We start from the raw sequence: 27,741 nt of genomic DNA, 5'->3' as shown, positions 1-27,741 counted from the left end.
AAGGAAAAAAAGGGAAAATGAAGAGGAAAATGATCGAGACCGGTGCCAAGAACTTGCGCAAGCGGCCGGGTACAAAGTACATGCGCCGATACGGACCGCTAGCTGCAGCGTCCCTTGCTGCTAAAGTACCCGGTACGAGGCACTAGTGCGTGAATACGGGAGCGGGCCCCTAGCGTCAGCCATTCGTCATATGTGTTCAGCATGTTCAGCTTGTGACTGAATGTCTCGACAGCAAGAGTTGCAGTACTAGGCATCCAATCTACTTATGATGATAATTACTTAGTGAGGAGAATAGGTAAGAAGAAGAAGAAGAGGGGAAGGGGGAAAAAGAGGTGCACAAAGACGCACCAGAGATAAGATACTGTATCTACACTCTCGCCTCGACTACCGAATCCAGCAGGGCATCCGGTCTTTTCGGAAAGTACTGCCTAATGCGGGTTAGGGTTATCGGGGAGCGTCGCAAGCAACAGGTGCTTTTGCATTGTACCTTTTGCAGGTACCGAGCACCTTCACTTTAGAGGTACTCCGTGCTGGTACCTTGTTGCACTTTCGCATCTGCAGTTTTAAGCGAAAGCACATCACATACAGAATCCCCGGCTTCTACTTACAGCCAGTACTTTTTGATTCTCGACGCCTTCATCCTGTCCCTGGCCTTGTCCTTGTCATTGTCACGGCCACCGTCACGACCACTCTCACTGCCACTGTATTTCCTTCTTCTTGTCACTCCTCCTCCAATGCTTAGTACTTATAGCACTGACAGCCACGGAACAGCGACGATACTGGCTATATCTCCCCAAACACAGCTGTCAAATCCAAACCACCGCCGGTCATACGGTATCCTACACGTACGAGTGCTCGCAACAAAAAGCTGGGGGCCCTGCTGCCAAACGCGCGATCCCTTGACTCGCCTCTTGTTCCACCTTGCCCCGGCTATCTTGGATGTACCAAGCCATCCATGTGCCTCGTGGAGCTGCGTTGCTGCATCAGATTCTCCACCAGCTAGGCCAGAGCTGCCCTTGGCAAGAAAAGAGCCAACCGGACCAGCAGACCAAGTCGACCGAGGAGAGGAGAAGCCTAAACCTGGCAAACTCCAGATCGGCTGGGCCGCTTTCGATTGACGTATGTATGTGCACGTCAACCTATCATTGCATTTCGCGTCGTAGGTACATGTAGTAGTCAACATGGCAAACAGTCCTCTAGCCGTGCTAATACCTACCAACAGTACTTGGCGACTACTACTACTAGAACGTTATTATCAAGCCTCTCCCCATCTCCATCTCCATCTCCATCTCCCATCTCCCATCTCACATCATCCACATCCCAGCCGCCGCTCTCCTGCTCCTCTCGTCGTCCTTCTCCTCACTTCGGGCACGGCATCACCAAGACCAGCAGCGACGTCGAACCGGGGGCTCGAATTCTGCCGAGTGACACTCCGCCACCGGGCCTTGTCAAAAGCCCACTCCATTGGCCGGAAACGAGGCTTAAGCGTGGCGCTGCCGCTCTCTGGTATCCTGCCCACCTGGAGACTGGCACCATCACAGGAGCTAGCACTCGACTAGTACCTGCTAAGTACTGGGTAGTCCAGTGCGGCTCGACCAAGGGAACGAGTCCTGGCGGCCCTTTTTTCGCCTCCCGCGCAAAGGAAAAGGCGCCATTGGGGGAACAAGGCAAAACGACTCGCAGAAGGGAGGCTATTCGCCCGCTCCCTCTTGAACCCGCAGGCACCCCTCACAATACGCCTGCTTGCCGTTCCGTTTCTTCTCTCAGCTCTGCTTGTCGAGTGCCAATATCAAACCCCTTGCGAGAAAAGAAGAAGCCCCGACGCGAGCATCACCACGACGAGGGAGAGCAAAGCCCAGCCGCAGCAACGAGACGGCGCCGTACTCGTATACAGAACGCGCCCTAGACCCTTTTTCGGCACCCTTCCCACGCCCGTTTTTTATTGCACATCCTTGGCTTGTGCGCTGCCAAATCTTGTCTGTACCGTGCCGCGCTTCCTTTTCCCGACCGACCTCCTTTATTACTCGACTCCGTAATCCGGCTTCCGTCGACGCCGCCTTAGCTCTCTCTGTTCCTTGATTTTCTTTTCTGGTTCTTGCCAGTCTCAGTCTCAGTCGCAGACTCAGTCGCTCTCCCTCACTCTGTTAGGTCTCTCTATCAGATCAGCCTCTCGCTCACTTTTCTTTCCCCCATTCCTACGGGCCTCCGCACCAACTGTTCTGCGCGCGTGCGACGCCACATAGCGCTTGGCGCCATTTCTCAGCTTTTTCGTCTTCTCTGCCTTTCCTTTTGGATTCTTTTTCTTTTCGATACCTGCATAGTACATCCTTACGCACTATACCCGACTGTACCGTACACTATATTATACTTTTTGCAACCTACAACCTTTATTATTCCGATTGCGGCCAGCGACAAGCCAGTGCTGGACTCTAGCTTGTTAGCTCCTCTGCCAGTCTTTAACTTCTTTTTCTCCATTTTCCTCTCGACTTTTCCTCCTCAATCTACCTACAGGAGGACATTCCAAATCGACTTTCTTTCCCCTCCATCTACCTCTTCTTCCGCCGACAGCGACACAGCGAACACGAATACGGAAGACGCGGACGGCGATAACAGTGACGGCATCGCCCGCCGAAAAATACCGAGCGAGCGAGATAGCCCAGAAGGAAGGAAACGCTCGGCTCATCTAGCCTTCGGCTTCGAGGAAGCATCAACTATGGATTCGTACGTCATACATGCATGCATCGTCCCTCTTTCCCTCTTCCGCCGCCCCTGCCCTACGATTCTTGCCTGCATCGGTTTATTCCGAGTCTACTATTGCCCTTTTTGATTTTCTTTGATTTTTTATTTTCCTATTTTTGATTTTCGATCTTCTGTTTCACCCTTCCGTATTCCAACCTCTTGTCGCATCTTCATCATCTTTCTTTCTTACCCGTGGATCATATTTTTTTTACGAGTGTCTCAGCTTCGCGCGATGCAAAGAAGCAATGGAACATCCTACTAACAACTTAATCACCAGCTTTATCCACGTTGCCGGCTGGTCTCAGCACTTTCCCTCATCGTCAGCCAGATCACTCAGCCACCTCCGGTCAATATCAACTGTACCAGGAACCGGTGACGATTCATCGTCAACATACAGGCCTCGACCGCCGCCCAAATCGCCGTCGGTTTCGAATCTGCCCATCATTTCATTCGCGTCAAGAGCTGCCTCATACTTCCCCTCCCACGAGATGAGCACACTACCCGATCCGCGAATACGAACCGCCAGCTCGTCTAACAACGGACTCCGGCCTTCAACTGCACACCCGGACCTAAGCAAAACCGATGGCGATGGCGCTTCTACCAACTCTCAACATCCCGGACTCAGCGACGAAGTTGCTACGCTCAGCACAAAACTTATCAACGCCATCAACCACCAAACTGCACTTGATGATACACTATCAGCGACTCGTCATGAGCTCGAGAATTCCCACGGACGCATCCGCGAGCTGGAGGCCCAGATTGCCTCTCAGCGCGAGATGATGGCCGGTGACGTCTGGATCCGCAAGACAACGTTGGACAGCGAGCGAAAAGTCTGGTTGACAGAGAAGAAGTCAATAGAAAAGAAGCTTTCTGAGGAGACAACAGGCCGAATAGAAACGGAGAGGGAGAAGCGAAAGATTGAGCAGGAGCTGGAAAACCTCACAACAGCTCTCTTCGAGGAGGCAAACAAGATGGTCATTGCTGCCAAGGAAGACGCCCAGTTCCAGCATGACGTGTTGCAGAAGAAGAACGACCAGCTCAAGGCTCAGCTCGCAGATTCCGAGAGCCTTCTCAAGTCTCAACAGGAGCAGCTTTCCGAGCTGAAGCACGTCCTCGAGACCATGGTGATGGAGCGCGACGACCAAAGCAACAACAACAACACAACCCCGTCAACTCCAGGTGTCGAAGCCAAGGAGGAAGACAAATCTCTCCAGGAGAAGCCAATGCCATCTGCTCCGGGACACCACGCCGAAACACACCATACTCCGGCCCCTCCGACCAGCCTTACCCATCTTATCCAACCTGTCTTGCGGACCGATATTGCTGGATATGAGGATTTTGTCGCCCTCGCTCGTCTTTCGCACCAGCGCCCTGGAAACCGTGGATCCGCTGGCTCTATTGGCGGATTCATCGGACTAGGCGGCTCAACCTCCAGCGCTCACCTCTCTAATGCCTCTACCTCGTCGTTGAGCGCCTTTTCAAACCTCGCCCCAAGCACTAGCAGCAGCACGCCGCAATCTCCAAACGCATCCGCAAATGCAAACGCATCCATCACCAGCGCTACATCGACTCCTTCGACGATTCCCCAACTCAAGGACACTCGCTTTTTCAAGCGCGCCCTGACCGAAGACGTTGAGCCCACACTGCGTCTTGATGCCGCTCCAGGATTGTCGTGGCTGGCTCGCCGCACTGTCTTGGCTGCCATGGCCGATGGCTCGCTGGTGGTTGAACCAATCCCAGCGCCGCCGACGACTCCAAGCTTCCTCCCCGTCCCTAAGCCGCAGTTTTATCCCTGCTCTTTGTGTGGCGAGAGTCGTAAAGATGCAGAGTACCTGCGCACTTACCGCTTCCGGACAAGCGAAACTGATTCTGCGCAGCGATATCCTCTTTGCGGCTACTGCACCGTTCGCGTTCGATCCACCTGCCAGTTCCTGGGGTTCCTTCGTATGGTCAAGGACGGATACTGGAGGGCCGACGATGAAGAGAACGAGAAGGCCGCCTGGGAGGAGAGCGTGCGTCTGAGGGAGCAAATGTTCTGGGCTCGCCTGGGAGGTGGTGTTGTCCCCGTTTCCCATGGAGAGACACACGCGGAGGCGTCCCACAGCCGTCAGCCAAGTCAGGAGCGGGCCATCGATGCCTCTACCGATGTGTCAACCAACGTTCACGTTCCCACTGATGTGGAGATCCCACCCGAAGCTGATGTGCCGGCCGATGCTGATGTCTCAACCGACGTCGAGACGTCAACCGATGTTGACGCATCTACAGACAAGGAGGAAGATGCCTCCGTTGCCGACACCAGCTTCGACACAGCTCCCCCCTCAGAGATTGAGGACGATGACACTAGCGAGTTCGACTTGGAACGCCGCGTTTCTACGGATGAACCTCACACACCCCCGGACCAGACTGACGGCACCAAGCCTCTCCGCTACTCGGTTCAGTCCCTGACCCTGAGTGCTATTAGCACCTCGGGATCCGAGGCCACCAAGCGCCTGTCTACGACCACCGTCATCGAGAACTAAAAAGAAAAAGGAAAACCAAAAAAAACCAAAGAATCACAAGTGGCTTTCTGAAAGATTCCCCCTTATTTTACACTATTTTTTGTAATGCTTTCGTCGCCTCTTTTGGCTATAATGTATATGTATATTAATCAACGGCGAGGTGACGTCATGGCCTTTCACCCGAAGAGAAGCCCGAAGATTTGGATGGGATTGGGAGGAGGCAGGGGAAAGGGACGTTAGAATGGCAAGCATATTTGGCAATGGCTGGAGGCAAACGATTTGAATGCTGACAAGGAAACAAGAAAAACACAGGTCAAGTATGATGGCGTTTTTTTTTTTTTTTCATTATCAGGTTGGACACGATGGATACAGGGCCTTTGGGAAGAACTGGCGAAAATGGGCTAAAGGGCATCATTAAGCTTCTTTGTTCTTCTCCTTTTTTTTTCTCATTTCGCATTTCTTCTTTTACGAATTCTTCCGTCTCCCTCAGATTGGCCCTCTTCTGTTTTTGCTGTTGTTTATTTCTTACGCTCTTTTGATTTCTCACCTTTTTGACTGCTATTGCTTTTAACTGTCATCATTTGAAGCGGGCGCACTGCGGAAAGCATTTTGGGAATGCACGTTTGTGCACCTTGCCAATTTCATTTTGCCATTACTAGAACAAGGGCCAAGAAGAGTTTTTATTTCCTGGAGACGGAGAAGGGACGGGCCGTTGAAAGCGGCTTCTTTGCGGGAATCCATATACCTAATGAGATAGATGTATTAGAACAAAACATGGTATCTTGATATTATTTGGCTTTTACCCTGACAACGTGACTGGTGTAGAGCAACGTACCTTCTTTGATATAATGTTTACCGAAAAAAGTCGAGAATGTTGGAGACGACAACATTCGGGATCTGTTCTGGGATGAAATGGCCGGAGTCGACAGCTTCCACTTCGACAGGAACACCTTCGGCTGTAACTTTCGTCCACTCCTCCTTTCCGTCAAAGAGACGGTTGACAATGCCATTCTTGCCCAGCAATACCCTAATTGGTGATCGGATCAGCTTCCCCTTGGTGAGGTCATCCTTCTGCTCGTCGAGGTCATGCGTTGCGCCGGCGCGGTAGTCCTGGCATGTGGAGTGGACGTAGTCCTCATCTTCCATGCATTTGATGTACTCTGCCAGGGCATCCTTGTGAAACATGGAAAGATTGTGGGACCCCAAGCCAGACATGAACCCCTCAACGACCTGTCGAGGGGCCCCGTTGATGAGGGTTTCGGGGAGAGGTGACTGCTGGATCAGGAAGTACCAGTGAAAGTAGGCTTTTGGGAACTCGGGGTTTGTGCAGTTGTACATTGCCAAGGTAGGGCATATGTCTAAGAGGATGGCCTTGCGGACGCGTGTGGGATGATCGACGAGGAGCTTGTGAGTAACACGGGCACCGCGATCATGGCCACAGACGTAAAAGGACTGGTTGGCATAGCCAAGGGCGTCCATGACGGCGATGCAGTCATTGGCCATGTGGCTCTTGGCGTAGAGAGCAGTGTTGTTGGCGGGTTTGGAAGAGGCGCCATAGCCGCGAATGTCCATTATAACAAGGGAGAAGTGAGACGTGAGCTGACTTGCGACGGCGTGCCACATGTGGTGCGTCTCTGGGTATCCGTGCAGAAGAAGAAGGGGAGGCAGGGAAGAGGATGAATCAGACGACCGAATGCCGGAGATGGAGACATCGGGGGAGGATTGCGTCTGCACGGTAAAGGGAGTAAAGGTGGTGGAGGGGAAGAGAGTATAAGTGGCAGCCATTGTGGTGATGGACGAAGATGTGACGATGTTGAAATGATATTGGAAGTGACAAAAGGTCTAGGGAGCAAACGGTGGCCTGCAATGTATGTATAGGCTGGCTATGTCGTGAGACGTTGAAAAAGGTTTGATCAAGGGTGATTAAAAGAAAGGAGTATAGTCACGGCATCGAGGTGCCTCGGGCGTTTTACTGCTTGGAGGGGCTGCTGCATGAATAATACAACATGAGCACCCGTACCAATGCCACATGCAGCGCTCCGCTGAACCACTCCACCACGATGCCGAGCTCTGGGGTAATGCGTACTTGTACGGGAAGGACTGCTAGCGGCTCAGAATAGCGTGTCGAAGCAGTGCGTCATTCGCTCTTTGTACACTTGTCATAGGGGCGACGGAGGCGAGGAGACCAAGTGAAGAGGGGGCCCGTTAGTCTAGTATGAGTATGTCAGTACCTATTATGTGTGAAATCCGCATTACGGAAGAGGAAGACGCATGCACTTTACCAAGGGTACATGCAGCTTGTAGTAAAGTTCGGATGGCGTTCCGAGCTTTGAAAACCATTGCGGACAGCTCGCCAGCGATGTGAATTTCAAACATGGCGAGACAGCGGAATTCTTTCCCCGAGGATGAAGGAGGAGAAGAGACTTTTTTTTTTCCAAATTTCGATTCTCTTTCCTCTTCATAATCTGTGCGCTCATGTGATTTTCAGTCGCTGGGTGCTCTTTCCGTTTACCACTGACTGCTCAAAGTCAATGTCACGGTGATGCAACTTCAATGTTCCGAAACCGAAACTGTGAGCCATCGGCCCATCTTTTAGCCGCTCCCAGGGGGGTTCTCTTTCCTCCGCCCTGTTGCCAATCAATTGCTACTAAACCCACACTCCTAGCACTCGATCCGACTCAACCATTCTTCATCTCTGCAGACAAGGCTGAGGAAGGCCTAGACCCAGACGTTTGCGGTGCGGGATCATGAGTTGAAGCACCTACGAGGCCGCGCCCACCCATCGTCATATCCGGCCCCACTTGCGGAAGACTCTCTCACATGGCTCCGGTCCGTGGCCGCGCAGCCTGCGATGGTTGCAGATCTCGAAAGCAAAAGGTGAGAAAGAGACTGTGGAAACCGGTGGTGAGAGGCTTGGGACGAATATGCTGATTTATAATCAAATCATGGTTGCAGTGCGATGAAAAAAGGTGAGCATATGGCTTTTCAACACAGTTCAATGGGTTATCGAGATGTCGTGTCTTGTTTTCTTTTTCTCCATTCATCTGTGTAATGAGAATGAGAATCATGGCTGACCACCCTCTGCAGACCGACTTGTTCGCGATGCCGTGATATGAAACGGGAATGCGTGTGGCCCAAGCTATACAAGCGGTAAGACGCAACGCCAGCTCAGTAATCAACACGGCGAAATCCTTTGATCTGACGGCACATCTCAGTGGTCCTGCCAAGGGTTACATCGAGGCGCTCGAGCATCGTCTCGCAGTTACCGAGGCAGTGCTCCTGCAGCTCCTCCAGGTGTCAGATGACACGGTCCTACAAAACGCTTTCAAGCACGAGCCCAGCAAGCGGACAGACGTTTCAAGTACGGCTGCCGCCGCGACAACGACGGACGCGGCTGGCCGAATAGAGGCCAAGAAGACGGGCACAATCGCCCACTGGGACAACTTTCCCCTGAACACGGCAGACGAGGTAAAGCGCTGGGCAGGCGAAGTCCTCGGGCGCCCATCGGCATCAGACGACTTGGAGACAAACGGAACGGCCCGTGAAGACACCGATCCGAGGTCATTCAAGACATATCCCGTCCCGCCAGAGTCGCTGTCAAGGAACCTGCCCGAGGCAAGCTCGAGAGCTAGTGCCGAGGCGTTTCCACCACGGCCGATGGAACCAAGTCCAACTGCTACAGCTCTTCCCACGGCTGTAGAGCCTGCCTTGGCTTCTGCCACGGCTTTTGCAAGGGAGAGGGCGTCGGGCGAGGTGTTTGATTTGTCCCAAGACTTTAGACGACAATTTGTATGGTAGCTATTTTTCCCCCAGTTCAAATACCGTTATATATTTCATGTGCTAGTTTGTGAGACGCATTTTCATGTTACGATCATTCCCACGTAAATGATTGTGGATGCGGTCAGAATCAAATGATGTTGAAAATTGATGGCAGCATCCAGCGCAAGTCACACATCATGACGCCAAAAACATTACATATTATACAGCATAAAAATAAATAGGAAATTACGTTTTCACTTACACATTCAATCTGTCTCCCATGTTCTGAAAATACGTGTCCCATCCGGCATTGTTGAACAACAGCCCTGACGATTCCGGGTTCATGTTCTCGCTCAAGAATCGCTCCCACTCCCCTTGCTGGGAGAACTGATCTGCGTCGAATCCAAAATCTGGACCCGTGTACTCTAAAACGGGCTGGAAGCTCGGGTAATCCCAGAGGTTGTCGCCGCCCATGAATTCCGTGTCAGGTCCAACAAAGTGGTTGGCAGGATAGCCGCTCATGGAACCACCCATAAAGTTATTATTCATGTTGTTGTTGACGCTGCTGCTGCTGTTGTTATTGTTGTTTTTAGTGTTGTTTTGGTCAACTCGTCGCCGCTTGTTGCGGCTTCCCTCGAGAAGGTTCTGGTATGTTGAAAAGACAGGCTGGCTCCAGTCCGTCAACACGCTCAAAGACGGGTCTGCCGATAGGGCTGGGTTGATTTTTTCCATAAATGGCTTCGATGTTAATCTGTCCAGCAGCATCTTTAACGTTACCCGGCAGTGGTGGGCGCTGGTCCAATTTCGACTCATCATGCCAAGGAGCTTAATGGCACAGTTAAGATCCCTGCGATGAAGAAGAAGAAAAGTTAGCTTAACCCACTGGTGACGGACCAAGTTACCAAGGGCTCGAAAAAAAAAAAGAAAACAGCCGCAACATACAAGATAGTCTTCTCCATCGGGTAGAGCTTCAGCAATCCGGCGTACGAAATGACCAGCCCTGCCATCCACGCAGCCGATAGCATCCCGGGCCAGGCCACCAAAGGCGAATCCCCTTGGCGTAGTTTAAGCTTTTTGACAATGGCTCGGCTGGCATTTACCGCGGTTTGTAAACTGAATTGAAAATCGGTTCGATTCGTCGGGAGAGAGAGGAAAGGCCTGTTCATGATGAGGATGAGCTGATGGTATAATATCGCAAAGGGAGGTCCATGGTGGGATTGTGGTTCTACAAAGATGGATGTAAGACCCTCTCCCTGGAATGATGGTGGAAGCGTATTCCACCAGGCGTGAATCCTCGACGTCATCTCAAGCACCTTGTCCCAAGTGATGGACCGGCTGTGGATGGACTTGTGGAAGAGGTCGAGGGCCTGCCCAAGCAGCCGTGAATACGTCACCAAGAAGCCAAGGATAGACTCGCCCAAGTTCTGCGGCCGATATACAAGTTGGTCCGTGTTGAGACTGTCTTCGTGAGTCCCGATGGTGCTACCGTCGGTAAGGTCTCCGGTAGAGGAAACGGACCCAAAAGTCGGGTGGTCTACTGGTGCATAGTTCTGAATGTCATCCTCCGCTGCCGAGGCGCGTGCCTGAGGATTATGTTGAGATGGCTTGGCTGCGCTTTGGATCTCTGGCGAAAACGGCTTGGCGGGATTGTGAACCTCTGGTGCTCCGGGGAGGCAGACGTCTATCTCTTCGTCGTTGAGCGCCAGGGGATGTCCCAGGACCTGGCTCAGGTGGCGGTCAATCACGTACGCAGACCAAAAGATTCTCTTCCTCATGTCGCATATATCGCGTGGCAACTGAACGTATCGGAAGGGACATCTGTGCAGCCCGCAGTGGTATAAGATGCGCGTCATCGCCCCGTGAACAGTCGAGGCCGCCCTCAGAGACATCTGCGTCATCAGATACAGCTCCACGGCCAGGAGAGCTTGCAGGGAGGGAATGTCATGGCCGCTGGAGAGTATGCCCAGCAAGCTCGTCAAGGCAACGGCAGACTTGATGCGTGATTCTTCGGGCAGCTCCCGCTCCTGCTTTTGGTTGTGGTTTGAGTCTGCAATGTTGAAGACGCATTGGAAGATGATGGCCTGGTACACCTTGTTCCGCTGGCTCATCGGCTCCGCAGGCGAACCCCCTTCCAGCTCGTAGAAGCGGTTCACCTTTTCAAAGAACGTAGGGCCATGGAGGAAGGGCAGGAAGGGGTGCCATCTCCTAAAGTATTCCACCAGGAGCCGCTTCGCAACAGCTGGAGGAGGCGGGATCCCCAGGCCAGGTGCCGCGATGCCATATGATCGCAGTCCCGGGCTCTTGCTGGCATCGTCAGCACCCACGGCACCCACTCCCAGCGCGTCGTCCCCAACGGCTTCCTCCTGGGCCTTCTCCTCTGCCATGACATACTCATGAGCGGAGCCGGGGTCCGGCGTCGCTTGAGCCCCCAGGCCATCTACATCTCCCTGGGGACGCTTTGAGCCAGTGCCGCCAGAGGTTGTCGTCGCAGTTGCAAAGGCCCGAAAGACGGTATTCGCAAAGAAGACACCGCTGGCGCTGCCAATGAACTCGCTCTTATCAGGCCGTAGGGCAATAAATGAGCCGATCTCAATGGGCGGGATCTGCTGCGAGTCTGCATCCGATGGCTGACACATGTTGGTGGAACGTCTGTCTTACGGATGGATGCCGATGGATTGAAAGATGTCAGTCGCCAAACCGACCAATCATTCGCTCGATTCGGCAGATGATGATGCGATGTTTCTGCCGATTGATACGATTGAGAATGAACTTCCGAGTCGCTGCCAAAGTCTAATCCGCTGAGTTGGGATGGGGATGACCGGGGCAAAGCTAGATTGTCAGGTGCAGGCGAGCGGCTATACTTTCTGCCGCCGGCAGATGGGCACCCACTTACACAGAAAAATCAAACATTGCCAGTTGAACAGTAGCACCAAATCCATCTGTATAGAGTATATATATATGTGTGTGTGTGTGTGTCTCGCCTTATATACAGATATTTATTATCGTATCATATACCTCAAGGCAGAGAAATAACTAGAAACATGGGGGGAAAAAAGAGTACATTTGTTCAATTACCTCGTACATCACATACACAGACAAAAAATACCAAATCTTAATGTTGCTTGTCATGACAAAGACGTTACGTATTGTTAACAAGGAGACTATTCTGTAGAAGAATTGGTGTACATCAGACGCTACATGATGGATGACAATCGTATAGTGACTGCAACTTCTCTCTCTCTCTCTCACTCGCTCTTCTTCTCTTTTCTCGTTGCCCCTCTTTTCTTGCCCTCTTCCATTAACTTTTTTCAAACACGTTTTCTTTTTCATCTAGACCCAGTTGAGCAAGATCTTTTCCATTCGCCGCCCAAACAAAAACCTCCCCGTAGCGCCCCATCGTCCCTAAGCCCTCGATTCATTCCAAATGGTTGAGTCCTTGAATAGTTGGCCACGAGGGCATAAGTAGTAGTGCGACGCATATTAAAAGAATATTGAGACACCGTCTCTGAATGTGACGAGATTTTTTTTTTTTGTTTCGCTCGTGAAAATTTCAAAACTCAGCAGCTATCCCCCCTCGCTTACAGCTCCTCCTGAATAGTGGCTTCTTGTCCTTCGCTGGCGGGCTTAGCCTTGAGGTTCTCGGCTTCCTTTTCGCCTTCGGAACTTGCAACGGCCTCCTTGGGGACCTCCTTGGGCGCCTCCTTGGGGGCTTCAACGCTCTCAGCCTTGGCGGTCTCCTTGTCGACACCCTCGACGTCAGGGTGAGGTGGGGCAACACCACCGACCATGTTATCGGGCCAGCCGCCTTCGGGCATGGGGACCTCGCGTCCCTGCTCGTCGACGACGCGTGTCTTGGTCTCATACTTGGTCTGGAACTCAACCTTGCCTTCGAGGGCCTTGACCTGCTCGTCATTCAGCAGGTTTCCGTCCTGGTCCCGGTACTCAATCTTCTCCTCTTTGGAGAGAATCTTGGGCTCCGGGGGAACGGCTGCTTCGGAGATAACGGGCGGTGCCAGAGGCTTCTGGTCTTGGTTGACGTCGGCAACAGGCACTGAAGGAGCAGCGCTTGAGGGGGGAAGTGATGTCAAGGTATAGCCCTGGTACTAAACATCAAGAAACGTTAGTCATGGCTTTTCAGAATCGACCCTTTTTTTCAATCACTTGATTCATCCCCTTACCCACGCGTGGGGAGTCTATGTTTGGGGATTGTTTAGGAAAGACTTACATCATCAAGGAAACTGTTGCAGTCAAAGTCCCATTTGTCAAAGAGCTTGACGCGCATGCACTCCGCCTTGGTCCAAGGAGTGCCATAGGCCAACGGGGCGAACAGGGTGAACACTGCTGCGCTAAGGACGAGGAAGGACACAGTGGCGACGCGGTTAATGAGAGTGCCACGGTAACCAAGAGCGGCCGGGATTCTTGCCGTCACAAAGTCGAACATCTGGCAGAGCGCGATGATGGCGAAGTAGAGAGCCGGGAAATAGTGGTGCAAGAAAAGCTGGCGCTCCATCAGGAAGAAGGGGAAGTAATGCAGGGCCCAGCCCAGGACGGAGGTACCAATCTCATAATCGAAACGCTTGAATGTGCTGCTAGCGTAGTCATTGCATCCGCGCTGCCATCGGAGAATGGCAACACCCTTGAAGATGGCCCAAATCGCAACGACGGCCGTGCTAGACCACCAGATGAGAGGGTTGCCAAGGAGGTAGACTTGCATGTGGTGCTTGCCCCAGAAGTTGATGCCACGACGGAGGATAGGCCACGAGGGGGGTCGAGAGTCCCAGGCGTGAGAGTCGGTCAGGCCAGCGTTGGTCCTCCACATGACCTTGTGGAGCTCCCAGAATTTACCAAAGAAGCCAGGGTTGGCGTAGTTGACCTTTTCGACGTCGTCACCGAGGAGAGGGTGCTCGTTGTGCTCGACATACCAGACGCTGTTGGGCACGCTGCCTCCGCGAGCGCAAGTAACTTCCTGCTGCTCGGAAGCCCACTCGGGGAGCTTGACCTTGTGGGAGAACAAAGCACAGCCAGTCATGACGTGGACCAATCGGAACTTGGTCTCGATGGTTCGGAGGCGTTCCTTGGCCAGGGCTCCCTTGGACTGCTTCTTGACAATCTCAACGCGGAACAGATCGTTGGCATCGCCTTCAAAGCCTTCGTAGCCGTAGGCAGAGACCTCGTTTTGCCAGTCGGCTTCGGTGACCGGGGGTCGCACGTCGTGCGAGTGAAGGCGCCGGAAGGTAGGCTGGTGGTAGAGACGGAGGACAGAGCCATCAACAATGTGGTGCACCTCGGGCAGAGCGTCCCATGCCAGAGTTCCGTTGAGCGGTTGGCCATCAATACCCAGGGGCTGAGTCTGGTTCTCCAGGATCCAAACGTTGTTGTCGTCCTTGTGGGGATACAGAGTGATTTGCTGCTGCAAGCTACCGGTAGGGTACATGAGGGGGTGAGAGTGGAGGTAGCCACCCTGAGTATTGACATGGCGGATGGTAACTCGGCTTCCCATGACGACGTCGGCGGCAACGTCCTTCATACCCTTGCTGTTCAGCGTAGCCTGGAATTCAGAGCTCATGAATCCATCACCCTCGCCAGGGTTGGTCAGGCAAAGGAAGTGAATGGCGAACATGGCGAGATAGAAGGTAACGGGGATGATGATGAGGCAGAAAACTCTAGCCATGAAGTGCTTGAACCAGAGACGCTGCATTCAAAAAGCTGGGTTAGCGCCAATGCTCAATGGCAACGAGAGAAGAGGAGAATGGAATGGAATGTCTTTTACGTACAACAGAGACGTTGTTGCTATCGCCGAGGAGAATCCACAGCTGCAAAAGAGTCAAGGATCCCACCCAGGCAATGGTGAAAAGGCCAACCCATTTGATGCTGGAGGTAATGCCGAGACCAAGACCAGTCATGGCAAGCCAGAACCACCAGCTCAGTTGAAACGCCTTTTCCGGCCCCTGCTCATGTTGATTGGTGAAGCAGGTGAAGGACATGGCAGTGAAAGCCGTAGCAGCAACCAGGGGGGAATCCAGAAGAATCAGACGGGCCTGAGTAAGAAGACCGTTTTCTGCAGAAAGCTTGGTTAGAACCGGGCTTTACCCAACATCACAATATGGTTTCGCAGCAAAGCAGTGAAAGAGCATCTAAAACAAGGGCGGTGTGAATTTACCAAAAATGATGAAGCCAGCACCGAGCACGGCGGTCGTCGTTCGGCAGCCAACCGCCTTTAGCGTCAAGAACATGAAGGGGGCGAGGAAGATGCCGCAGATGGCAGGGAACAGACGCATGGCGACATAGGGAACGCCAGGCTCCAGATAATCTTTGCCAATATCCTTGAAATCGAAGTTGCCGTCGAAGCCCGCAAGCCATCCAGTGAGGGCAATGAGCATCTTGGCCAAGGGAGGGTGTACGTCCATGAAGAACCTGCCCTTGATGTACTTGGAAGCGAAACCACCGAAGCTGAAAGGGACGGAAACAGTTAGCACAGTGGCACGGATGGATACGGAGCTTGGAATATAGAACTGCATGGGAAAAGAGGCCACACTCACTGGACTTCATCAAATACGACGCTGGTGGGCAGGTAGATTTTGAAGAGGCGCACAATGGTGGCCAGGACAGTCACCCCGAGGGCCGCCACATAGTCGGGCCCAGGGAGCAGGAAGACATCGTTGTCGGCAACGCCGTCAGACTTGTACGATGTGCTCTTCTTGGGCTTGGGCTTGGTGGATGCGACTGGTGCAGCCAAGGGCTGCTTCTCTGCGACGAGGGGAGGTTGAGGGCTGCGGCCCCGCGCCGTCGCTTTCGCCATGGCGAAGAGTTTGGCGGGGATTGTTGGTTAAAAAAGCGTAGACGACGGAGTAGGAGTAATATGCGGTCGAATCGTGCGACTAGAGAATAGAGGACCGAGCTCTCGGGGGGTGGAAAATGTCCAGATCGGACCGGTAAATGAGTGTATCGAACGAAGGAGACGAGCCGTGGGGAAATTAATAAAGATGCCTCATGGAAGAAGGCGACAAAAGGAACAATGGACAAGAGACAAGCCCAATTCGGCCGGGCAAGAATAAGAAACGACAGCCGCGAGTCGAGAGTCGCAGCGCGCAAGCGGAGAGGAAGAGAAAATAAAGGGAGAAGGGGAGAAGAAGCCGGAAATGGTTGTCGTGATGGGCAAACCAAGCCAGTCAGGGGTGGGAGGAGGAGCTGCGCAACCGTTTTCTCAGCTTCGCGTCCGCTTCCAGCATTGTAGCTACAGTGGCCTTAACAGGGAGGACTTTCAGCCTTGGCGCCACTGTGCCGGTGCACAGCCATAGCAGGTACCGAGGGCAGGTACAGGTACGAGCTGCCGCGGCTGTGGCGCCATACAAAGCGCGAGTAGCCAGCTGGTAACTCGGGCGATGGCCTCGACTTGCAGAAAAGGCCCCGTTGTAGCCTCGTGTTGGAGAGGGCCCCCTTGCCTTTGGGATGTACTATTGGCTACTAGCACTAAAAGGATGATCCAATTAGCAATGGGCAATGCTACTCCAAAAGAAGCTTGGGAGTCAATCTTGTCCGATTTACCTTAGTATATGTGTAGTACCTAGAAACGATTCAAAAATTTTAGGTACTTGGAAACCTATAGCGCCTTTTCTACGAAGAGGTAAGGTACCTCTCCATACAGATTAAGCGAATATAGCACCTACACGTACTACCAAGTACAAGCAGTACCTGTACTACCAGTACGTGCAGCAGCTCAATCTCATTGCACGGCCCGCATCAATTCCGTTCGTCACAAAAGCCCTCGATGAAGACGGCTTCAGCCGCACTAAGATGAACTGGGAGCCAATTCGGTTCGTAGCGAGGTCGAGGCTCCCAGTAAGAGCGCTCAAGTTCGTTCTGGGCCAATTGACATGTGCTCCCCAGAAAGTGACTAGTGGTATCGGTACCTGAAACTTGGGCAAGGTGGCTGCAAATAGAATTGAATACACAGCAGATACATTAACCAGGCTGCCATATTTGCTGTCCAATTTTGCTTCTCGTGAAGGAAAAAGGTACCTAATGATAAAAACTACACGTTTAAAAGTCTCGACGTTGTTAAATTGGATGTCAGATCCCTTTATGCCATGATGTTATACGACAGGAAGCACAAGGTAGAGAGGTAAGTATCTTCCGAGCTTCTCGCAACCACGGAAGGGTCCAGGTCCAGGGTACTTGTACTCTGCACCCCACACGGAGTACATGCGACCATGGACGTGGCGCGACATCGACAACGGGTCGGATTAACATGGCTCCGGCTTCCGACTCAATTCGAATGCTGGAGTGCTTGGTGCAAGGCAACCGAGAAATTTCCAGCCAAGCTGCATCGCCATCGCATCGCCGTCCATCTCTTCGGGCCCTTCTCCTTCAACTCCTCCAAAAGGCAGAAGCAGAAGCAGCAGAAGCAGCAGAAGCAGAATCACATCTTCTTCCGGGATTATTCTTCATCGATCGCGGACATGGCTGCGGAAGTGGCGAATGGAAGTGCGTCAAACGCGCTTGACGACATCAAAGCTCCTGCCGGTGTGGTTCTGCCGCCACGCGAAATTCGAAACATCCTCGAAAAGACGGCTGGATATGTCGCGCGAAACGGCTCGGTATTCGAGGATCGCATCCGGGAAAAGGAACGGCAGAACCCCAAGTTCAGCTTTCTGAGCGTCGACGATGCCTACCACGCCTACTACCAGTGGCGGCTGAGCGAGATCAGATCTGGTCGCGGCACCGACATTGCGGCCGGTCGAGTGGGAGAAACCATCGCCCCGGTTCCCGAGAAGCCCAAGGGGCCGCCGAAGCCTCCCGACTTTCAGTTTTGCGCTCGAATGCCTCACATCAACCAGAAGGACTTGGACGTGATTCGGTTGACGGCGCTTTTCGTGGCCAAGAACGGACGGCAGTTCATGACGCAGCTGGCGCAGCGCGAGGCCGGCAACCCCCAGTTCCAATTCCTGATCCCCAACCACACGTTCCACAACTTTTTCCAGCACATTGTCGACCAGTACACGTTGCTTTTGCGGGCGAGCGGACTCGATGGTGAAGGCGGCAAGCTGCAGGAGGAGCGGACAGCAGAGCTGCAGCTAAACGTAAAGGACAAATTCCACGTCCTGAAGCGAGCAAAAGAGAGGGCGGAGTATGCCAAATATCAGGAGGCTGAGAGGAAGAAGAGGGAGGCCGAGGAAGAAGACGAAAAGGCCGAGTTTGCTCGAATCGATTGGGGTGACTTTGTCATCGTCGAGACCATTACATTCTCCGACGCCGACGAAAGTGCCAATCTGCCGCCTCCCACTACCCTGGGCGAGCTGCAATACGCTTCCTTGGAAGACAGAAACAAGGCATCCATCAGTGCCAACCTGCGAATCGAAGAGGCCATGCCAGGCGAAGAGGACGAGCTGCACAACGGAGCCGCAGAAGCAGCTCTTCCAGCCTCCTTTCCCCTCCCTGTGCATACAGGATACGCACCACAGCAGCAGCAGCAGCAGCCACAATTGCCGTCTCCTGTGCCCGTCTACGGCGCCGAGGTGCATCAGCCACAGCCATCCGCTCAGGAGGAAGAGGAGTTGCGGAGAATACAAGAGAGATCCGAAGCACAGGCTCGTGTGCAGGCGGCGCATTCAGAGGCGAGGGGTGGCCTTGGTCCTATGAAGATTCGGGAGAATTACGTGCCACGGGCAGCACAGAAGGCGGCAACCAAGCAAGGAACGCAGATGGCGCTGTGCCCCAACTGCAAGCAGCAGATTCCCCTCAACGAACTCGAAGCGCACATGCGAAGTAAGTTGCCAACCTCATGACGATGCTAAACTTTGAACACTGGCTAACCTTTTTCGCTACTCAGTCGAACTCCTGGATCCAAGCTGGAAGGAACAAAAGGCCAAGGCCGAGTCACGTTATGCTACGTCCAACATTGCTCATGTTGATGTGGCCAACAATCTGAAGCGACTTGCTAGCCAGAGGAGCGATGTCTTTGATCCTGCGACAGGAAACGCCCTCTCGGAGGATGAACAAGCCAGGCGAAAGAAGGCGGCCATCCAAAGCTTCGACGGACATTTAGAGGGGAAGAGCCAAGCTCATCTCAACCACCTCCAGAATGTCAATGTCGATGAGCAGATTCGCGCAATCCATCAGAAGTTTGCAACTAAGAAGTGATGGGCAACGAATATTGAGCTTTAGCTAGCAGGTATTATCCGTGAGAGGAGGATACCTTGAGAAGATTCAAGGCCTCAAACAGCTCTCGGCACTTCCAGCAACTCCACCCACCGGGGCATTGGCAATCATGCATCATCTAGATGAAGCCGATGCCCTTATTTTTATTATTTATTTTCAGAGTCTTTGGATATACATGGAAGTTGACTTGTTGTGGAGTTTGGGAGCTCAAGGTGAGGCGACCTTTTTTTTTTTTCCTTTGATGTTGTTATCAGGGGCTCATTTACCATTAGCGGTTTTATGATGAACGCTGTGAACAAGTTGCACAACATGAGATTGAATGAAGACGGCATGTGCCAAGGTAGCACGGACACTGCATGAAGCCCCAGATGGTGAAAAGGGCCGGTATTCGTTCTTTTAGTCCTGGCTCTACAACCAATCTGTCGAGGGGAGCCGTGGTACGATGGCATCAGCATTGCGTTTCGACAAGGGCTGCATCTGATAGCATAGCCTGGGTCATATTGCCGGGGCAGTGAATAATCGGAATGAGTACTCCGTAGAAGGGAATTAATGATATACGCCCCCTGTTATCGGGGGGCACATTGGGTTCAAGTTGGGGATACTATCGCCGCCTGTGATACTCTGATAATCCCATGCTATATCCATAGCACCAGTGACATGCTACGATAACAAGAGGCCTTTGCTTTGACTTGGACTTGGACTTGGACTTGGACTTGGATTTTTGGCCACATCGGAGACGCATTGATAAACAAACTCAAGGCTCATGTAGAGTTTGCGATACACTGATTTCCTGATGCAGCAAGCGGTTGACCCCAATCAATCATGCAGCGTCATCGTGACAAGCTCTGAATTAGAGTCGCTCGTCAAGTTGATGCTTCATCACATGGAAGGCAAATGAGAGACAATCTGCACGGCAAACATAGAACTGGTGGGGAAGCTCAGTTTCCCCCCCACGTGAACAGCAGCAACTGCAAACCCCACCTTGTTCAGCTTCCCGCGATTGTGCAAAGCAGGCATTATTTATCTCGTCACTCTCCACCTTTTGGCCCAAGGCTGGTCATCACACGATCGAGCGCATTTCCCGACTCGACTCCAACTCCAACTCCAAGCAGCTTTGCCAAGGTGCTGTGCGGCCCGGCGATACGGAGCAGCATCGCTTGTCGTTCCTCTTCTTCTCTTGCTCGGATCCAAATATCGAAGCTCGAGCTCGCTCTTGATCAACAGCGCGATCTCTCTCTCTCCATCTCTCGCGTGCGCGCGCAACACCTCGAGCCATAGCCATCGCCCTTGTACCACCGCCAAACTGTCGGACAATCAGGACGCCGCGCAGGCGGCCCGCAAGTCGCCGGATCTGCATCGGCCCATCATGCAGTCCATGCCGGACACGCGGCAGCAGAGCTTTGACGAGATCTACGGTCCGCCAGAGAACTTTCTCGAGATTGAGGTGAGGAAAATTGGACAGCAGTATAGCACAGCATTATAGCTGAATGGCACGGATTCGACACAACAAAAGGGGGGGCTGAGAAAGAAAAAAAAAAGACGGACAGGTTTCAGGGGTGGCAACAGGACAAGGGCAAGAGGACAGGCCTCTGTCTGGATGCATCATCACTGTCATCGTCATCATCATCGTCATCGTCATCATCACACGGCATTGCTAATGCTCCTCTGTGCTGCGACCAACAGGTGCGGAATCCTCGAACCCACGGCATGGGCCGGTCCATGTACACCGACTACGAGATCCTCTGCCGCACCAACATCCCCGCCTTCAAGCTGCGCCAGAGCAGCGTGCGCAGGCGGTACTCCGACTTTGAATACTTCCGCGACATCCTCGAGCGCGAGAGCGCCCGTGTGACGATCCCGCCGCTGCCCGGCAAGGTCTTCACCAACCGCTTCAGCGACGATGTCATCGAGAACCGACGAGCCGGCCTGGAGAAGTTCCTCAAGATTGTCGTGGGCCATCCGCTGCTGCAGACCGGTAGCAAGGTGCTGGCCGCGTTTGTTCAGGGTATGTCAAGCTGTTTGTTCTTGTTCGCTGAGAGTGCGTTGAGGCTGACTTGGGGACAATGAATATTTCTAGACCCCAACTGGGATCGCAACGCCTGGTGATGGCACTGCTGTTGTTTGGTTTGTTGTGGGACGCCTCTGAGAGAATATAGCAATGGGGCTACCACCCATAACTCCTGACGATGAGCGGAACCCGCAAGGTTCTCTCTATTACATACATCCACCATTTCAAGCGAATGACAGATTTAGTTGGTATGGCACATCCAAGAAGTCAGCAAGCATGTGAAACGGACCTATGTTACCATATTCCTTTTCCATGTGAGCTTGCTTTTCCCCGCCGTCCGTCATGTCATCTGTCGTGTCTGCCTCTTTTTCTTATCCTGCTGGATTTTCCTTCTTCTGTCTTTGCGATTTGACTCTCCTTATCAAACCCTTTGATGCACATCATCTTTGTCCGAGCTCGCTAGATATAGCCAGCATATGATTTGCATCACGAGAAATGATACAAACGACACGGCGTCTTCAGGCTAGCAGCGTTCAACGTACATAATGATCAATATGGAAACATGTAACCATTCCTTTTACACTGCTTGACTTTTTGAATATTGTCTATTTATGCTTTATTAATTTATTAATTCATTTCGTTCCCCTTTATTTTTTCTTCCTTCTTTACATGAAATTACCAGCCCGGTATAGGGTATAGGGTAGGTACTAGTCTTGTATGATTCTCGAGGCGATCAAACTGTTCCAGTGCTAACCGAGCATCATTCTCGATGGTTCGTTTCGCCGAGCCATTGATAAGAGTTGCCCTATCACATCCAGCACTGAAAAGAAAAAGAAGAAGAAAAGTCCCATTTGCCCATCTCAGGGCTGAACGGTGAACCCAGCCGGTCCCGATATTCGGTTCCGGCGGATTTGTGGATCTTGGTCCGAGACAGCGATTCTTGGTGTAGATCCACAACGATGTCATAATCTTGGCGCGGGTTTACTGAGTAGGAAAAAAACATTGGACCTGCGAAACCTGAAGATTTTTTTTTTTTTTTGTTTTTACGAAATAGTCAAGCCAATGACGGTTGTTTTATTCCATCATGAGCGGCAAAAACAAATACTGAAGATTTTTTAAAAATTCTAAACGTGGCTTTCTGTCTTGCTTGCTTGGAGTGATGTGGGTTGTGGGGTGGGTACGTCTGTTTTGAAATCAGTGTCTGCCAAGAATGAGGCTCGTTGAGCTGCATATTAGAGTCAAGTTTGAGTGATGTAAAGTCAGACATTGATGTTATTGAGTGTATAGACGATTCAGTGAATTCAACCTCTCACAATCTCGTTCCTAGTGCATCGTTACTGTAATTGGGCATCTTGACGAGAGTCAGTCTCTTTCCCCGTCTTCGTACTACTACTACCAGACCCCATGGGCTCCTCCATATAATACAAGCCCGGGAACCATCTCCAGGAAAACCCTTATTCTGGCCACAGCCATGTGCTACTCGTACAAACTCTCCATCCCAGCGGATACAGTACCTACCATACGGGCTGTCGAAATTTTGCAGCCTCGCAGACCCTCGTCTCTCGGGTTTGCGGCCCCGATTTGCATGTGCTGATCGACACTCGGCATCCCCTTTCCCAGCAGTCGCACGAATCAAAGCAGGTGGAAGATCCCAGTATGCATATCGCATCCCGTCGCAAAATGACTCGCTTTAACTGGGCCACTCAAGTGCTGACTTGACTTGAGGGGGGAGCCAAGCACCAAGCAGCCCAAAAACTGGAACCGTTCTTCGCATGTGCCGGTGAGGTTCCGGTAGTCGAGAGCCGGGTACGTGTATCTGTCACGGGCTCGAGGCTATTCCTATCCAGCTAATGTGTTTGTACGCCACGTCTTGTGTGTTATATCGACGGTTTGAGTTGAATATACCATGAATGCTAATAGTGATTTGAAATCTTATTTGAGCAAGACTTTGTTAACAAGACGGCGAAAACTGACTTAGATCTGTAAAAGTGAATCTGAAAGTGGCACGGGTGTAAGGCCTCAACTCAGCTAGATAAAAACCACTCAACGGGGCCTCTGGAGTCAACCACCCCCATCTGCCCGCATATTGCGTGAAACAATCATGAAGATCCTGCGCTGGAAAAGAGAAAACAGCACATCTCGTTGGCCGCTGCAACTCACACAACCTCAGTCTGCGGCTCCGCTCGATCGTCACTCCGACCCACCCTCGTGAATTCTCGTGCCTCGGACTAGGACTCTTTGCAATCTGCTTCGATACGACGATCCAGCTGTTTCGGACGATTATGATGTCATGTGGATAACTCGCCGTTTTGAACAGATCAGGAATCTTGACCGACTCTCGCGACTCTCAGAGGGCTCAAACCAAGTATTCTCCCATATATCAAATCATATGGTAGGTAGGTAGGTATACATGGGTATATATATCACCATGCTCAACCCCATGTTTCCTCCGGTGTTTCGATTCCCCATTATTCAAGTCGAGCACAAACGCCTGCTCTGTATTACATCGTACCCAAGGCATAGCACACATATGTTGTGTGTCTTGAGATAGGTAATCCATCATGGCGCCTCCTACGTTTGCTGGCCTTTCGGGGCGGCCTCTCTCCCTGGCCGTCTCAACCATCGCCACCACTGCTTTCCTCCTCTTTGGCTATGACCAGGGCGTTATGAGCGGCATCATTTCCTCCCCGGTGTTCAACGACTACTTCCCCGCCACTAGAGATTCTACCATGCAGGGCCTGGTAACAGCCATCTACGAGATTGGCTGTTTGATAGGTGCTGTCTTCATCCTCGCTGTTGGAGACCTGCTCGGCCGCCGACGTGCCATCATCCTCGGCGGCATCATCATGATTCTCGGAACCATTATTCAAGTCACACCCATGCGCGGCCATGCCCAGCTGGCGCAGTTCATCGTTGGCCGCATCGTCACGGGCGTTGGAAACGGCATCAACACCTCAACCGTCCCGACGTACCAAGCCGAGTGCAGCAAGACGTCCAACCGTGGTCTTCTCATCTGTATCGAAGGAGGCATCATTGCCTTTGGATCGCTGATTGCGTACTGGATCGACTACGGCGCATCGTACGGGCCTGACGACCTGGTTTGGCGATTCCCCATTGCTTTCCAAATCACCTTTGCCCTGCTCTTCAGCACGGCAATGATCTGGCTCCCCGACAGCCCTCGCTGGCTTCTCACACACGAGAGATATGAGGAGGCTGAGCGAACCATTGCCGCCCTCCGCGGATATGAAATCGACAGCCAAGAGACCAAGACGGAGCGGGACATCATTCTCGATTCCATCAGGGCCTCGGGTTTCGCCGGTCAAAAGAGCACACCCGTCAAGGCTCTCTTCACCAACGGCAAGACGCAGCACTTCCGACGCATGTTGCTCGGCGCCTCGTCCCAGTTCATGCAGCAAGTCGGCGGCTGCAACGCCGTCATCTACTACTTCCCCATCCTGTTCCAAAACTCCATCGGCGAGTCTCACAACATGGCCATGCTGCTCGGCGGCGTCAACATGATTGTCTACTCTGCCTTTGCCACCGTGTCCTGGTTCATCATCGAGCGGGTTGGGCGCCGGAAGCTTTTCCTCTGGGGAACGGCCGGCCAGATGCTCTCCATGGTCCTGACTTTCGCGTGCCTGATCCCGGGAAATCCCAACGCGGCCAAGGGAGCTGCCGTCGGTCTCTTCACTTACATCGCCTCGTTTGGAGCTACCTGGCTCCCTCTTCCTTGGCTCTACCCTGCCGAGATCAGCCCCATCAAGACTCGCGCAAAGGCAAACGCCGTTTCGACATGTACCAACTGGCTCTTCAACTTCTTCATCGTCATGATCACCCCAATCATGATTAACCGAATCGGCTGGGGAACGTATTTGTTCTTTGCCGTGGTAAATGCATGCTTCTTCCCCGTTCTCTATTTCTTCTACCCAGAGGTATGTGGCTCTTTGTATCCCAAGTACATGCATTGTTTCGCCCTCGCTAACAACCAGTATAGACCGCAAACAGATCGCTGGAAGAGATTGACATCATCTTCGCCAAGGGCCATGTCGAGAACATGTCGTACGTCAAGGCTGCCAAGGAGCTGCCATATCTTTCTCACCAAGAGGTGGAAGAATACGCCATTCGATATGGACTGGTCGATTCCGCAAGCGAGGGGGCTGCGGGTAAAGAGGAGGATAGATCGAGCGAAAAGGGAAGCTCCAGTGAAAAGGGAAGCAGTCGAGAGACTGAGAACTGAATGATGTGATGAGAGAACAAAATAAAAATTAGACGTGTAGATATAGGGGCTTACTAGAAAGCTATGTCTATAACAGCCACGATATAATAGAGAAAGTTGGCATTCACTCGTCACGTATTGATTGTGTATCCATTGGTCCGTTCGAAACAATAAATAATGCCCTTCTCTGAAATCAACTGCTCGTAGGTAGAAGAAACATTGCAAAATACAAAAAAAAAAAAAAAAAAAAGACAAAGATTGAAAAAAAATTTCAAAATAACGGGTTAGGTTCTAGGGGGAGTCGAACCCTCGCTGCCGGAATCAAAATCCGGAGTCATAACCGTTAGACCATAGAACCCGTTGCGAACCACGCTAATTAGAGTGGCTTATATACTATAGCAGCCTTGCATTGCATTGCACAAATGAGACAACATGGACAAACCTCCTAGTAATGCCTTTTGTATAGAATAACGCAGCCGTTTCGTTTATTTGTCCGAGTTGTATGCCATAAAAAAAAAAAGGAAACAAGGTATATTGATAGATAACCTTTAGCTACCAGATATCTCATCACGATAATCATTATATACTATTACACTTGCAATATACAAAAAAAGGAACGCCGCCGCCGTCCCATCACATCAACACCATCTTTATCCCTGGATTCTCTCGACTGAGGATCGACTCGATCTCGTGGGACAACGAACTCACCCAACTGGAAGCTGCCTCCGCCTCTATCTTGGTCTCGTGTTCCTCGTGTTGGTGTCTGGCAATGTTTTCAGACGCACAGCGTTCTGAGCAGAACAGTGTCAGCCGTTTCAGGCCCACGCAGTCTTTGCAGGCAAACGCGTCAAGTGCAGCCTCATCCTCCATGACGACGTCTTCTTCTGGTCCGTTATCGCGGTTCTGCACGCAGTGGTCTCCGGCATGGCAGCGATGCATCTCATCAACATGCTTGGCCTAGGCGGAAAGAGAGTTAGCAGGTTACTCGCACAGTTGATGCCGACGGGGGTTGGGGAAGCACATACGTGTCCAGCGTCATAGCACTCCTCGGAGCAGTAAACCGTAAGTCCCTGGTTGCCTCCAATCTGCACAGTGGCCTGACATACGGTGCAAGAGAAGACGTCGTTTGTGTCCACGACCTTTCCGCACACCGAACATGGAGGTAGGTTGTAGAGCTCATCACCCGATATCCGCTCCTGGGCTGCTTGAGCCTCGATTGTAGCCTGCTGCGTCTTTTCCAGATCATCGGCCATCTTGGCCCTTCGAAGGTCATTCAGCCGATTCACGAAGAATTCCCGCTGGGGTATCATAATCTTGATCTCGTGCGCTTCCTTGCTGAACTTGCCAAACGCCTCTTCGATGTTCATGTTTTCGTTGGAGGTGTATTCATCCAGAAACGGCTTCGAATGTTGCAGCGGCTCGCCCGTCTCATGATCCATGAAGAACTCCTTCACGTAGAGTCTCTTCAGGGCGGCCGGATTGCCCCCAGCAGCAGCAACCTCTACCGCAAACGCATCCACATGCTCAGCCCAGTCGGGGGGCTTCCCGATTCCTCGCCACACCATGCCCACCACCTCGTCGCGTGACCGATCCGGGTCGTCCAGCATGGCTCTCAACTCCTCGTGGACATGCTGAACATCGCAGGTGACGATGTACTCGGGGTGTTTCCTCAGGACCCATCGATACCACGCTTCCTTTTCCGAATCTATCCGCGCCTCAATCTGCCTGACGCTTATCTTGCGCTGCTTCGCGTCTGCAAACAGGCTTTGCAGCTCCTGGTAAAACGCTTTCCTATACGTGAACCATTCGCGGTCTTGGCCCTCGCTGTACCTCTGGCGCATCCTCTCGAGGACTAGAGACCAGCACTTTGCGCACTCGGAGACGTGTCTTTTCCCGCATTCGCCTGCGCAAGAGCGCTTCAACGCTTCCACGTGTTCCGAACAAAGCCGCCTCTGCCTCCTGGCGGCAATGAGCTCTGTCCAATGTTCTGGGGTGGTGAGTGGTTGAGCCATGGCTGTGGATTGTTCCCTTCACGGGTAAGAGAGGAGAATGCCAGCTTCTCAAATTATTTCAACGTCCTGAAACAATGAAAGCAAATAAAAATGAAGAGGGAAAATAAATAAATAAAAAATAGCATAAAAATAAAAATCAAGAACCGTGGCGAATGAGAGTTGGTTGTATCCCAGATTAGAAATGCCCTCTGTTTTCGTCGAGAGACGCGCTTGGTCTCACTCTTGATCCCCGATGCTGTCAAGTAAAAGGCAATGCTACTTCTGAGTAAGCCGGAAAAGAGAAACCTGGCTAGCCCGGTTAGAGGCTAGATATGCCCCGAATAACGAAGTCGTCCAAGGTAGACAAAGAAA

General features: G+C 52.2%; 9 protein-coding genes across 9 annotated transcripts; 5 read left to right on the top strand and 4 right to left on the bottom strand.

Moving 5' to 3' along the window:
• Nucleotides 1–939: 939 nt before the first annotated feature.
• On the top strand, nucleotides 940–5,258 carry Triagg1_3871 (uncharacterized protein; the record flags this gene model as incomplete). Its single annotated transcript, XM_062898211.1, has 4 exons — nucleotides 940–1,119; nucleotides 1,223–1,886; nucleotides 2,454–2,721; nucleotides 3,017–5,258. The coding sequence occupies 4 exons, from the start codon at nucleotides 940–942 to the stop codon at nucleotides 5,256–5,258; spliced, it is 3,354 nt and encodes a 1,117-aa protein (XP_062757374.1).
• Nucleotides 5,259–6,089: 831 nt separating this feature from the next.
• On the bottom strand, nucleotides 6,090–7,022 carry Triagg1_3870 (uncharacterized protein; the record flags this gene model as incomplete). Its single annotated transcript, XM_062898210.1, has 1 exon — nucleotides 6,090–7,022. The coding sequence occupies one exon, from the start codon at nucleotides 7,020–7,022 to the stop codon at nucleotides 6,090–6,092; it is 933 nt and encodes a 310-aa protein (XP_062757373.1).
• Nucleotides 7,023–8,360: 1,338 nt separating this feature from the next.
• Triagg1_3869 (uncharacterized protein) lies at nucleotides 8,361–9,035 on the top strand (the record flags this gene model as incomplete). The annotated part of the gene is made up of 1 exon (XM_062898209.1): nucleotides 8,361–9,035. The coding sequence occupies one exon, from the start codon at nucleotides 8,361–8,363 to the stop codon at nucleotides 9,033–9,035; it is 675 nt and encodes a 224-aa protein (XP_062757372.1).
• Nucleotides 9,036–9,254: 219 nt separating this feature from the next.
• Triagg1_3868 (transcriptional regulator family: Fungal Specific TF) lies at nucleotides 9,255–11,632 on the bottom strand (the record flags this gene model as incomplete). The annotated part of the gene is made up of 2 exons (XM_062898207.1): nucleotides 9,255–9,843; nucleotides 9,939–11,632. The coding sequence occupies 2 exons, from the start codon at nucleotides 11,630–11,632 to the stop codon at nucleotides 9,255–9,257; spliced, it is 2,283 nt and encodes a 760-aa protein (XP_062757371.1).
• Nucleotides 11,633–12,574: 942 nt separating this feature from the next.
• Nucleotides 12,575–15,795, bottom strand: Triagg1_3867 (CAZyme family GT39; the record flags this gene model as incomplete). The annotated part of the gene is made up of 5 exons (XM_062898206.1): nucleotides 12,575–13,099; nucleotides 13,222–14,688; nucleotides 14,771–15,054; nucleotides 15,157–15,446; nucleotides 15,536–15,795. 5 exons carry the CDS (start codon nucleotides 15,793–15,795, stop codon nucleotides 12,575–12,577), a joined length of 2,826 nt encoding a protein of 941 aa, XP_062757370.1.
• A 1,411-nt stretch (nucleotides 15,796–17,206) lies between these two features.
• Nucleotides 17,207–19,136, top strand: Triagg1_3866 (uncharacterized protein; the record flags this gene model as incomplete). The annotated part of the gene is made up of 2 exons (XM_062898205.1): nucleotides 17,207–18,761; nucleotides 18,826–19,136. 2 exons carry the CDS (start codon nucleotides 17,207–17,209, stop codon nucleotides 19,134–19,136), a joined length of 1,866 nt encoding a protein of 621 aa, XP_062757369.1.
• A 1,384-nt stretch (nucleotides 19,137–20,520) lies between these two features.
• Nucleotides 20,521–21,260, top strand: Triagg1_3865 (uncharacterized protein; the record flags this gene model as incomplete). Its single annotated transcript, XM_062898204.1, has 3 exons — nucleotides 20,521–20,598; nucleotides 20,838–21,159; nucleotides 21,232–21,260. The coding sequence occupies 3 exons, from the start codon at nucleotides 20,521–20,523 to the stop codon at nucleotides 21,258–21,260; spliced, it is 429 nt and encodes a 142-aa protein (XP_062757368.1).
• A 2,463-nt stretch (nucleotides 21,261–23,723) lies between these two features.
• Triagg1_3864 (uncharacterized protein) lies at nucleotides 23,724–25,399 on the top strand (the record flags this gene model as incomplete). The annotated part of the gene is made up of 2 exons (XM_062898203.1): nucleotides 23,724–25,094; nucleotides 25,157–25,399. The coding sequence occupies 2 exons, from the start codon at nucleotides 23,724–23,726 to the stop codon at nucleotides 25,397–25,399; spliced, it is 1,614 nt and encodes a 537-aa protein (XP_062757367.1).
• Nucleotides 25,400–26,011: 612 nt separating this feature from the next.
• Nucleotides 26,012–27,390, bottom strand: Triagg1_3863 (uncharacterized protein; the record flags this gene model as incomplete). Its single annotated transcript, XM_062898202.1, has 2 exons — nucleotides 26,012–26,335; nucleotides 26,404–27,390. The coding sequence occupies 2 exons, from the start codon at nucleotides 27,388–27,390 to the stop codon at nucleotides 26,012–26,014; spliced, it is 1,311 nt and encodes a 436-aa protein (XP_062757366.1).
• Nucleotides 27,391–27,741: the final 351 nt, after the last annotated feature.

The sequence above is a fragment of the Trichoderma aggressivum genome (genome assembly GCF_033847375.1).
Source record: "Trichoderma aggressivum f. europaeum strain CBS 100526 chromosome Unknown scaffold_011, whole genome shotgun sequence".
In the NCBI taxonomy this organism is placed as follows: domain Eukaryota; kingdom Fungi; phylum Ascomycota; class Sordariomycetes; order Hypocreales; family Hypocreaceae; genus Trichoderma; species Trichoderma aggressivum.
The sequence above is the reverse complement of the archived record's forward strand: the minus strand, read 5'-3'. Positions and strand labels throughout refer to the sequence as shown.